At 33.0% G+C, this 12479-nt stretch overlaps 2 protein-coding genes across 3 annotated transcripts; one reads left to right on the top strand and one right to left on the bottom strand.

The window, feature by feature from the left end:
- Positions 1–6259: 6259 nt before the first annotated feature.
- On the top strand, positions 6260–7583 carry LOC8285757 (F-box/kelch-repeat protein At1g80440). The gene has a single exon (XM_002531535.4). The coding sequence runs from the start codon at positions 6381–6383 to the stop codon at positions 7392–7394; it is 1014 nt and encodes a 337-aa protein (XP_002531581.2). The 5' UTR covers positions 6260–6380; the 3' UTR covers positions 7395–7583.
- A 1925-nt stretch (positions 7584–9508) lies between these two features.
- LOC8258405 (serine/arginine-rich SC35-like splicing factor SCL33) lies at positions 9509–12389 on the bottom strand. 2 transcript variants are annotated; one of them, XM_002531536.4, is made up of 6 exons: positions 12250–12389; positions 11707–11863; positions 11303–11380; positions 10552–10716; positions 10009–10131; positions 9509–9878 (listed from the first exon to the last, which is right to left on the bottom strand). In XM_002531536.4, the coding sequence occupies exons 2-6, from the start codon at positions 11859–11861 to the stop codon at positions 9749–9751; spliced, it is 651 nt and encodes a 216-aa protein (XP_002531582.1). In that variant the 5' UTR covers positions 11862–11863; positions 12250–12389; the 3' UTR covers positions 9509–9748. The 2 variants fall into 2 exon arrangements, with proteins under 2 accessions (XP_002531582.1, XP_048225513.1); XM_048369556.1 differs by lacking the exon at positions 12250–12389 and having other exon boundaries at positions 11707–11882.
- Between the last annotated feature and the right edge of the window lie 90 nt (positions 12390–12479).

The raw sequence follows: 12479 nt of genomic DNA, 5'->3' as shown, positions 1-12479 counted from the left end.
ATATGATGCGTTCTTGCATGATGTAAAAGGCATGAATTTGGAGAACTACCAGGATTGTGACATTTACCCAAATAAAGCTCAAAGAATATTTAAAAAAAAAATCAAATTAAAACAATTGAAGTCTTATTTTATTATATTATATTTATAAGAGAAATTGTAATTGCAATTGTATTAATATTTTAATAGTCTCTTCTTTTATCATTTCTTTTAAGAAAAAGTATAGGAAAAGTATGTTGTGTTTATGGCCTTTTCATTTAAAAGTTTATAGTTATATTTTATCGTATTAGAATCAGCGACTTTATTTTCTTTTCAATTTAATATTCTTTCGAATAATATCATTAAAATTCTATAGTTTTATATTGATATAATAAAATTTTAATAATAAAATTATTCATTAAGTAATTATTATATATAACTAATTGTACTAAATTCCCAATTAGTAAAACCATTATGTATTTCTTAATTTTACAAAAAAAGAGGACATAATTTTTAAGATAATTTCATAATATTTTTAAGAGTAGTTTATTCATAAATTTGATATTAAATCACTTAAAAAAATTATTCTACTATTGAAAATAAATATTTATTGATATCAAAATATAAAAAAAGATTATAATAATATTAGTTAGAAGGATACGGAAGTAAAATAAAATTGACATTTACTTTAAAATGTTCATAAAAAAAATACACGCAAAATCACAAGATATAAATTTTTATATTTTCTTTTTTTTTTATTATAAAAGTAAAAAGAGATATTGTAACACCCTTAGTTATAATAATAATTATGTATATATATATTAAAAAAAAAAAAAAAAAACTTTTTCTCCCCTCCCCCTCCTCCTTTTCCTTCCTCCCTTCCTTCTCCCTTCCCCCCCCGTCGACTGTCTTCTTCCCCGCGCCGCCTACGTGCCGCCCAGCTCGCCGCCGCCGTCGCCAGCGCCTTCCTCCCTTCCCGCCGCTCTGCAGCAGCTCTCCTTCCCCTTTCCTCCTTTCCGCCGACGTTAGCCGAAGGTAGGGAGTTGTCTTCGCCGTTCGGCCTCTTGCCGGCTTGTTTTCGGCGATCTGGCGCCGGAATCGGACTCCCCACCCCCGAAAACCCTTGAAGCAACCCTTCTCCGTCGGAAATCCTTGCCGGCAGCCTTGAAAGGTGTCGCGTGAGCAGCGACTTTCCGGCCCCGATCCGCCGCCTTCCGGCCACTTTCCGGCCAAAACTCTTGTCCTTCCGGACTCTCCGCAACTTGAGCTTCGCGTAGGCGCTTCCGGATTTGAATTCCGACACTGTTGGCGGGACCGGCTTCCGGACCCCAGTGTTTTCTGGACGCGCGAAATATTTTAATTTTCAACTCGGTATACTTTTATTATACTCTGAAAAAATTTTGTTATAATATTAGAAAGTTATTGAGGCTATTAATTGCTTGTGTTGGGTAGTTTAAAAATAAATCAAATTGAATTGTTTGGATTGTGGTGTTTTGGAGTCGGGAAAATATTAATGCAGTTCTTGTGGCCCGGCTCCTGTTATTAATTTCCAGCATGTCTGATATGTTTTTGGCAGGTCCTGGACCCGTTTTACGGGGGGTAAATATCCGTAATTTAGGGGAGGTTCTGTCAAATTTTCGGCAGAATCCTCGAGTCCAATTTAATTCTAGGCAGTCGACCTTAGGGTCTAAGTTTAGGAAAAATTTTCGAATGTCTATTAATTGTATGTCTTTTGTTATTAGATAATTCAGCCTTCCCGCCAGCTCCACCCGAGGCGTAGGAGCGGACTGTGGAACGCATCAAATCTGTGAGTTAAAGTCATTTAATCATTGCACTATTGCTAAGTCTGATTTAATATGCTATTTTGAAAGTTATGCATAATATGATTATTAGTATCGCAAAATAAATGATTTCACTTGATTATTAATATTTGAAATAATATAAATATTATTATTAGTATGTTATAATAAGATAAACGTTATATTTTTTTTCCCTCACAAATTGCACGTTGTTTTACCTTAAATCTTTAATCTTTATTTCGATATGTGTTGGTTGAGTTCATCAGATAATGATATTTATTATATGTGATGATTGCGAATTGGGAAATGTGGCTTGTAGAACATGCCACCGATGCTTTGGTAATGATCATGGATATAAGGTTATTATGAATTTGTCTCGCCTGATCGAGCTTGCTCTGAGTTGATTGATGGGAGTTAAGGTCCCCGATCGAGCTTGCTCTCTGGCTTATTTGGAATTCAAGTGTTCAGGCTGGAGGTAAGGACCCTGATCGAGCTTGCTCTCTGGGCGCCAGACCTGTTGGATTAAGAGAGCCGAAAGGCTACTAGAAATTGGGGTTTAGGGTTCTACCGAGCCACTCGTCCCGAAAAGAAAAGAAACAAAGATATTATTTATTTATTTATTTATTTCATTATGGTATGATGACATCATGATTTCTGTTTATGTTCAGGGTTTGGTATATGGACTCGAATAATTAATATTTCCTGTGAAGACTGCAATAGTCTCTAGATTATTTGATTTTATCTCGCTTATAAATTTTTTTCAGGTGATAGTAAAGACCTTCGCCATCGCACATTCGACAGTCCGACTTCTTCTTCTTCGGACTTTTGTAATTAACTTGTAATTATATACTTGTCATTTTTACTCTAGAGAATCCGCAGTAGGAAATTTTTAAATTTATATAACTATTCTGACTCCTGTTGGTAGTATGATAATGTATTATGCAAGATAATTATGACTACTTTATATTTGGTTAATTGTATATATGGATTTGCGGGTTGGTAAGGCTTACTACGGGTTTCGGTGGCCTTAAGCCTACCCATTCCCTAGTGCCGGTCACGGGCCCCCAGAGTGGATCGTGACAGATATGACGAATTAAAATTATTGATTATATTATTTAATTTATGAAGAGAATTTAGATAACTTATAACATTTGATGATTGAAATTAGGAAAAATCAATCACTCGACATGATGACCTAAAGATGAAACTACTGTTGATTCCTACTAATCATTTCACAAGTCGTATGTAATTTAATTATGTGTTCATATTATTACACTTTTTATATCCCAATCTACAGTAAAGAATAGCATAAAAAGAAAATAATAATAATAATAATAATAATAAAGTGATAATATAGCACATAGATTACACTCTAAAGAGCGTAAACCACGTGGATGTCCTTAAGAGATTTGAATATTCGACTCGAATGTATTTTTCATATTGAAAAGTATAATATAGTAATAAAATTTTCTAAAAGCATGTATCTTGCTGTGATGATGCCAAACTGGGTCTAAGATGCACCAGGTGGAATAAAAAATTATTAAGTAGATTCAATTTATTACATTATTTATAGACCAAATTAAATTGTATAAGTGTTAATTTTTTTATTAAGTAATGTATTTGTATTAATTAGTTTATTTATTATTATTAATTACCCATAATCGATAATTAATCAATGCAAAAATATAATACTTAATTAAAATTATCGTATAATTGATTTAATTTATAAATAACACTCAGCGAGTCTATCTAATAATTTTGTCACGAGAAGGTGGATAAGGACCAACTTTATGCCCCTGAGAGGAGGACATGAAGTGAAAGGCATTTGCAAATTGCAATTTCCCAACAAGGGTGGTGGGCAAAGTCCAATTGCAAAGTGATTGTTGCAGGAGAATTGGATGCTCAAAAGCAAAAGCCTGAGAAAGTGAAAAGGGATTAACATCCTAATTCAAGATTCCAAGCAAACACCTGAAGCCCATTGGAAACCCAAAAGCCAAAAAGCCTGAAAAAGTGAAAAGGAATGGACATCCAGATTGAAGATTCTAAGCAAACACCTGGAGCCCATTTTTGCCTTTCAATCTCACCAAAGTGGTCCATATTCCATAAATATGGCCCAGCCCGCATGTGCAAAACCGCAAGATAAATAGTTCTTCATCATCATCATAAGGTTTGTGTATAACCTTATTTTTTTAAAATAAAAAGTCTCAGTTGAAAAGAAAACAGCATCTGTTTTAATATTATAAATTTATATATCTTTTTATTTATAAATAGAAAAAAAATTCAAACTTAAAACCGCACTCGATTTGAAATTTACATTTACTGTTAGAATAAGATTGTGGGTATTATCAAATTTATATATTTAAGTACTAATTGGTTTAGAGGTCGTATTTGTTGGACATGTTGAAAATGGTGAAGAGATTAGAATTCAAGTTTTAAAAACTCAATTTCTTTCAGAAATAAATAAATGAATAAAAAAAAAAGGAGGAGAAGGAGATGGTTATCTTCAGTCCAGTCCACGGTGGCAGTGAAAGTGACTGAAACATTACCGGTCCAAGGAACAGTCTGTTCTTATCAATCCACAGAGCAATTTAGGGTCCCATCATTCATCAATCTTCCAATTATATGAAAGTGACATACAAACTTATCCACACTCCCCTCATTCATTACTTCTTTACCTTTTATCACATTTATTATCCATATTCTCATCTCATTCCACCCAAAAGCCTTACAATATTTATTATTCACAATTTCATTCCAACCAAAGCCTTATGATATTTCCTGCCTACTTTAGATTTACCGTCCCTCAACTTCAACCCATATATTATAATCGTCCTTAAATTTTAATTTATATCATAAAACTCCTTAATTTTTAATTAGAATACCATTAAACATTTTTCAGTCAGTCATTGTTTAAAAGACTCACTATTATCAATTAGATCATTTTTCTTAAAATTATATATCCTTCACAAATGCCACATCAGCATAATAGGACTAATAATATTTAAATATCTGATATATTTTAAATTTAAAAAGTAATAACTAAACTAAATTAATTAAATCAAATAGTAAATCTATATCCAAATTAATAAACATATTTTTTTTTCTTTCACTTTCTCATATTCCAAACAACTTAAATCATCTCTCCCTTACGTAGCTCCGCCTAAATCATTTCTTCCACTTAAATACTCAGTTTTATTTCCATTGAAGCTATTTTATTGTGTTTGAATGACGTTGAACATTCGTCGTTACTATAGTATATTAAGTTATTAAAAGAAAATAGATGAGATTCCTTTAAAAAACTTTTGTCGGCGTTGATCCACTTTCACTAGTCCGTTCCTTTCCTTTCGCTTTGATTTTTATTGACCTGACTTGGAGTTGCTCCTTACTAGCTTGCTATCGTTACTGTTGTCTTTGCACTTGCTATTGTCGTCGTTGTCATTGCTACTCCGGCCTCCACCATCACTTTTATTAATCTTTTCTTTTTCTAAAGTTAATAACTTTCACTAATATATCATTTCTAAGCCATGGAACTTGGGTTGGAGCAGGGGTTCCTCCATTTATAAATATTTTTAATAATAAATATAATTGAGCTAAAAAATTAATTATAAATTTTTAATTATTATAAATTATTTTTATAAATTTATATAATTAAATATAACATAATAAAATAGAATATATCTAACGATATATTATATTATCAACGGTCATTTTATATACTAACAACAATTATTAATAAAATTTTATTAAACAGTTTAATTTATCAGTTATCAGACACTAGCTATCAGTTATAGCAGTTACATTTATGAATCGAATCAAACAGGTCCAAGATCTGCTGAGTTTTGACAACTATGATCCTTGAGGTTTTTCATAATACATGATTTGGTCCTCTTACTTTCAAACCCATATTTAATAGTCCATTTTTAAGTGAAGCTATTTTTCCACATTATAACAAACCACAAGCTATATAATATTTACACTAGAAAGACTGTATAAGACTTATTGACCATATAAGTTCCTACTGACTACGGAAGGATTTTGATGAGATTGAATGGAATTTTTCCATCCCGCTACAAGTAAAAAAAAAAAAAAAAATTAAAAAAGATCTTAAATAAAAGTAATAAGTATTTATCTGTTTTGGATATGAAATTATGGTATTCTCTAATCTTATTTGGTTGAACCGTGAAATGAAGATTAAATCGAACCTCAAGGTACACCTCTCCTGTTCCTAATAAAATTAAAATATATAAAATTATTTATACTTCATTAGCTACTATTTAATTTTGTGATGTGGGTTTTATATTTATTTATTAATTGTTGGAAATATTAAATTAAAGAAAAGACATGTCAAACAAAACTTTGTGCACCAGGTGGCAGCAGCTGATTGCAGAGTCACAGTTATCTGTATCTTGTGATAACCATATCCAGTTTGTAGAGTATTCAGTTAAGAATCTTAACAAATACTTGCTATAAATATCCACCAAATCTCTATTTTTCTCAAACAAAACTTAACTTTTTCTTTTTTCCTGCCACACTTCAGATTGTACTGCCACACTTCATCCTGATCCTACCCACACCCACTACTAACAAACTAAGCAACAACAGAAAATGACCGAGTTGATCCCTGATCTTCCAGAAGAAATAGCACTAGATTGTCTAACTCGACTTCACTACACAACTCACCCAGTTGCATCCCTAGTTTGCAAAAACTGGAACCATCTTCTTCAAAGCAAACATTTTTACTATCACAGAAAGCAATCTTCACAGACCCATAAAGCTGCTTGCTTAATTCAATTACTTCCTGCTATCTCTGCTTCTAAACCGGTTTGCCCACCCAGATATGGAGTTACCCTATGTGACCCAATTAATGGTATTTGGGAACGATTCGAGCTGGTTCCGGAGTACCCAGATGGGTTACCTTTGTTCTGCCAAGTTACTAGCTCTGAAGGTAAACTTTTAGTCATCGGTGGGTGGGACCCGGTGAGTTATGAGCCAGTGAGTTATGTATTTGTGTATGATTTCATAACTGGGATATGGAGGCAAGGCAAGGATATGCCTGAGAGTCGGTCCTTTTTCGCTGTAGGTGAGTTAAATGGGCGGGTTATAATTGCTGGCGGACATAACATGAATAAAACCGCGTTGAGTTCTGCATGGTCTTATGACGTGAGTCAGGACGAGTGGACGGAGTTGCCACGGATGAGTCAGGAGCGAGATGAGTGTGAAGGGGTTGTGATTGGGTCTGAATTCTGGGTTGTGAGCGGATATCAAACTGATAGTCAAGGAAGATTTGAAGGCAGTGCCGAGGTGATCGAGTCGGGGGCGAGTGAATGGAGGCGCGTTGAAGATGCATGGAAAGATGCGGCGGTGAACCGGAGTCCAAAGTCGTGCATTGGGGTGGATAAAGGAGGGAAATTGTTAAGTTGGGCCGAGGCAGATTCAGAAGTTAAATTTGGGGCATGTGGGGTCCAAAGTGGTGAATGGGCTTTAGTGAGTGGATCAGCTTATCAAGGTGGGGCACAAGGGTTTTTTCTAAAGGAGGGGCAAGATGGGAAATGGAAGAGGTTGAATGTTCCAGAAGAATTTTCAGGGTTTGTACAGTCTGGTTGCTCTGTCGAGATATAAAATAAATCAAAGCTTTGTTGTGAAAGAAAGGACTTTTGGTTGAAGAACCAAGGGAGTGACTTCACTTTTTGTGTATAATAAGTAGAAACAGAACTGTACTTCGCCTTTTCAAAACTATCATTTCTATCTATTTTATCAAAATCAACCGGTCAATAGACTAATATAATAAATTAAAAGTGTTTATTTTTAGGGGTGAGAGGCTTTTTGAGATCGAATATCCTCATTTGCATGACTCCAACTTTTAGGTAATGCTACTAAACTCTCTGTGATAAATGTAAATGCATGATTTTTTTTTTATTACGTAGTTCACGACCAATTAAACATTTCATAAATAAAAAGAAAAAAAAAATTAGAAGTCATATTTAGTATTTACATTTTGTAAGCAATCAATAAGAATATTTTTTTAATTAAATTAGTAACATATTAAATTTCAAAAAAACTTAACACCGTATTATTAAAGTCATCCTATATACATATATATAATCAAATTAGGATAAATTTGTTTTCACATTCTGGCTCAACATATCCCCTTTAAACTATAAATCAATAAGTCAATTCCTTTATTGACACTAAAATCTGTTTATATAAAATAAGAAATTTTTTCTCCTTCTTTAACTAAATGACTTTGATAAAGTGTCAATTTTTTGAAAGTGTATACAGTATATATCTTATCTTAATATAATCAGGTAAATCTGATTGCATTGGTTTATAATTTTATTTTATATTTAATTTTTTCAGTTATTTCTTAATTTTTTTGATTAAATAAGTATTTTGTATTATTTTCTTATATGAAAGTTTGTTTATTTTTTTTTATGAAAATCTATTCGCCCTTTGTCATCAAAGTTAAAATAAATTTAATTATGGTATTGAAAAGATCAAACTTTTTTAAAGATTCGTCAAATGATAATAAAATTAATTTGTAGTTCAAATATAACCACCGAATAGAATGTGTTTTTTATTGATGCGTTAAATACAACCAATGTGTTGTATACAATTATTCTATCAACACGATTAATGAAATTTAAAAGAAAAAATTAATATGTATTTCTTGAACATAGTCATATTTATTTATTTGTTACAAGTTATATTTATTAAATACTTTTAATGAAAACTCCTTTTATTTCAAAAAAAAGAAGAAGTTAGAGAACAAAACATAACTTCTATTTTTCAAAATTGGTGTGACTAGTGGAAAAATGGATGCAAAGATATATTTAGTGTAATAAATTGAAAATGAAAAGATACAATAACATACTAATAAAGGGGTAAAACATAGAGAGGTGTCTGGATAAAGGATGAAGCACTAATTTACCATCGCCATAGGCAGTGTAAATCCACTCATGCTTCTTATCCAAACCACTGATGATATATATACCTCCACTCTCCTTTTCCTTGAATTTTCAAAGTGGAGCTTTTCTCTCCTTTTTCTTTCTTTTTAAAAGTTCACCATTTTAGTATTGGAATCGGACATCGATGGGCATATTTGCATCAGATTAGTAATAAAAAAAGTATCCATGCAATTTTATTTTTTTCCAAATAAAAAAAAAATATATAAATCATTAATTCTAATTTATAAAAATTCAACTATATTCCCTTAAATTAACTCTCACATTATTCATATAAAATCATATTATTCGTATATAATAACTTCCAACATAAAACAATGATAGCTTATCAAAACAATCAAAATCTTTTAGCAATATATGTTTCTATCATGATTTAGAATCATATACCTTTTTTTTATCCAAAATAGAAAGACATAATTAAAATTATCAACAGAAGAAAACAACAGATTACTCTTTACTTATCTCTATATACATTTCCCCCCAGTCGGATGGAGTTTAATTGAAATAAACTATTCATTATTAACACTCCCATCCACACCAATGTGTAGAATCACACTGGACATTCATCCACCATTTTTTTTATTTGTTTTTGAAAAATCAAAGAAACAAAGGGTCTAATAGGGCCATGAACCAGTTACATGAACCAAGTCAATTTGTAATTTAGTGCTTCTAAAAAAAACCAATTTTTAAGCATTTCATTGCCCCAATGATTCTGCAGTACACTGCTCGTAAAGCACAAAAACACAATCATGAGCACAAGACACTACAAAGTAAAAACGTCACTTTAATACTACCCATTAGCACACATCATCTCACTACTTGAAAACAATTGGGGATAAGAGGTTAAGACATGAGGATTATGACAATGCAGATACCGGATTAATTGCCAAGTCTATAACTCATTATTCTACCAAATCATGAGTCACCAACTCTAGAAAATCCAATACTAGCTCATGATAGCACATCAGACCAGTGCCCAGACGAATCTCTCATTACTTTGTACCTAATCAATTACCTAGAATACTCTACGCTCCGACTCCTGCTCCTGCTCCGGCTTGGGGTCCTGCTCTGGCTCCTTGGGGCATAAGGGGACCTTGAGAAAGATTGTTCTCTGTATCTTCTGTCTCTAGGAGAAATTGACCTGTTACAGCACATAAAACGACAATTCTGAAATCAGCACTCTACATACTCTCAGTTCCACATAATAATGTTGAAGAGGGGTTACCCCTGGCTTGATTAGAGTGCAATAATAGATGCTATAAGCAGCATACCTTGAATAATTTCTTTGCCTGGGAGAACGAGAATAATACAGTGGACTACGAGAATAACTTCGTCTATAACGAGGTGATCGTGAATAACATTGTGGAGATCGCTTGCGGTCATATGATCGTCCCCTGATAACAGATTGTATACATCAGCGATGCTAATCCCATCTTTTCAAGATTATAAAACTAGTCATATAGAGGAATCTCCTATAATCACTATAGTCTTAAGACAAACCAACAAAAAAGACCAACTCTGTTCAATTTGTTTTCCTTAGTAATAACTAATAAGCTTTAGCACCCAAAAACAAAAACAAAAACAAAAACAAAAGGCAGCTGTTAACTTGAAATAACAGGAGTTCAGCTACTATCACTCGCACAGAAGAAAGTATGAAGTCACCACCACAAACCAAAACTGATGTATATTAATTTACCCTAACAAACAGAATGCACATATAAAGTGTCTAGTTCTATTTCATATACCACATCAAGTATTCTGCCAAATTAAAGAGCAAAGATGCCCGAAAACAGCAAAAGAGAAAACTTGTATACCTTACACGTTCTCTTGCCCTCATTTCTGCTGGTTTCTTCCTATTTTCTTCAGCAAAGACAACAGTTAGTTCCCGACCAAGAAGAATTTCACCATCCATATGATGCTTAGCATCTGCAGCATCAGCTGGATCTACATATTGGACAAATCCAAAACCGCGAGGCTCCCTGTGGCATTCCATTTACCAAGACACACAACAATGAAGCAAAGCAATGAAAAAACACACATATAAATTAGCCTTATATGTGCTTAACCATCTACAATGACAAATATGATTGTGACCTCAGTGTAACATGGACGATCATGACAACACTAGCCAACACCTCATACCATTAAAATAAAAATAATCATGGCCGCTAACCTTGACGAAGCCACTATTTAAATTGAGTCGGATGTTCTTCAACACTTGAACTTCTCCCGACTGTATTCAAACCCTACTTTTCTTCAATCCTGGAGTACACTATGATCATCTTGAAACAATTCTCTTATTAATTGATTGGTGTCTTCAAGTACTCTTATTACTTCATTGTTGTCTTCATCAATGTACTCTTATTACTTCATTTGTATCTTCAACACTTACAATAAAAACAACCAAATTCCCATAAACCAGTAGTATATAATAAGAAACAACCCCATTACCAAATGGCTGTGTAAGACTATGATGACAGACAAGTTGACAAACCTTTTACAAGTTTGTTAATTGACCATTACTAACAGGACATAGATACTCTGAGTAAAAGATTTTATGCTTACCCAGTATAATAGTCCCGAGGCAAGTATATATCCTTTAGAGGACCAAAATGCCCAAAGGGTCCACGGAGGTCTTCAGTCCTGCCAAAATACATTAAACAAATATCCATTATGGTAAGTTTGAAATAGGTTATCATTTGCCTAGAAAAGGGAAAGAAAAATGGCAGACATAGAACAATAATAATCATTGGCACATAACAAAACTTGGCTTGGCTGCTGCAAATTTGTTCTCCAGGACTGGAGATTCAAAATGCACTTAGAAAATAACAAAATGTAACAAACACAACTATGAAAAATTTCCCTAAAATTTCATGGGAATGATAATCAAATATAATGTACCAACCAAGAATTATTCCTTTCACAAATGATGATAAAATCTCACTCAAATAGCAGCAAAGGGAGCATACCTGCAATCATGACGAAGATTGCGAACCAGAAGACTTGTCGGAAGATCCCTGGAACGCCCGCCATAACGATTCCTTGGACTAGGACTCCGATATCTCCTTCCATAATAACCCCTTGGAGGAGGTGAAGGACTGTAACTGTAGCTTCTTCCCCTCATTACTATAATCATTAATACAACAACAAGAAACATCAACCACAACCACCTAGGCCAAACACCAACGTTTTTTTAAATCAAGATAAGCATAAACCATAAATAAAAATTCCCTGTCTTGAGAGCCAATAATTAATTTTATGGAGAAAATTTACCTTCTCAGACACCAAGAAAAGAGAAAGAACACACTAATCTAAATTTTCTGCAATTTCTCTATTTGTATAATCTAACATACAAGAAAATCGAGAACAACTGACTAATCAGCAAACCCTAGACATTAATAAAGCACATCAATTCATTTAAATTAAAAAGTAACAAGATCATAAGAAATAAACTCATAAACTTCTTGAAATTTAAATAAAATAGAGAGACAGAGAAGAAATGAAGAACTTACAGCGACAAGTTTTGCTTGATGAATGATTTTGATTTCCCTTCACAGATAAAGATAAAGATATAAAGGGCAAAAGTCTTATTTAAGTTCGAGAAGGTTCTTGTTATATGTATTGCAGTGGGTTTTTGTTTAAAATGCGTCGCGGCACAATGTATTCTCAGAAGATCTCGGTAGAGTCCAGGGTCCTGATTCTCTAATAGCTATATAACTTTTTTGATCTAGACAGGCCCAGG

This window comes from Ricinus communis, chromosome 10 (genome assembly GCF_019578655.1).
Source record: "Ricinus communis isolate WT05 ecotype wild-type chromosome 10, ASM1957865v1, whole genome shotgun sequence".
Classification (NCBI taxonomy): Eukaryota; Viridiplantae; Streptophyta; class Magnoliopsida; order Malpighiales; family Euphorbiaceae; genus Ricinus; species Ricinus communis.
The sequence above is the reverse complement of the archived record's forward strand: the minus strand, read 5'-3'. Positions and strand labels throughout refer to the sequence as shown.

What these genes read in the sequence shown, in the direction of transcription:
- LOC8285757 (XM_002531535.4), top strand. Translation starts at nt 6,381, where the DNA reads ATGACCGAGTTGATCCCTGATCTTCCAGAAGAAATAGCACTAGATTGT.
- LOC8258405 (XM_048369556.1), bottom strand. Translation starts at nt 11,873, where the DNA reads ATGATTATAGTAATGAGGGGAAGAAGCTACAGTTACAGTCCTTCACCT. An exon ending in CCTCGGGACTATTATACTGG is followed by an intron (nt 10,717 to 11,302) that starts GTAAGCATAAAA and finishes GGAATGCCACAG; the next exon opens with GGAGCCTCGCGGTTTTGGAT. An exon ending in AGGGCAAGAGAACGTGTAAG is followed by an intron (nt 10,132 to 10,551) that starts GTATACAAGTTT and finishes ATCTGTTATCAG; the next exon opens with GGGACGATCATATGACCGCA.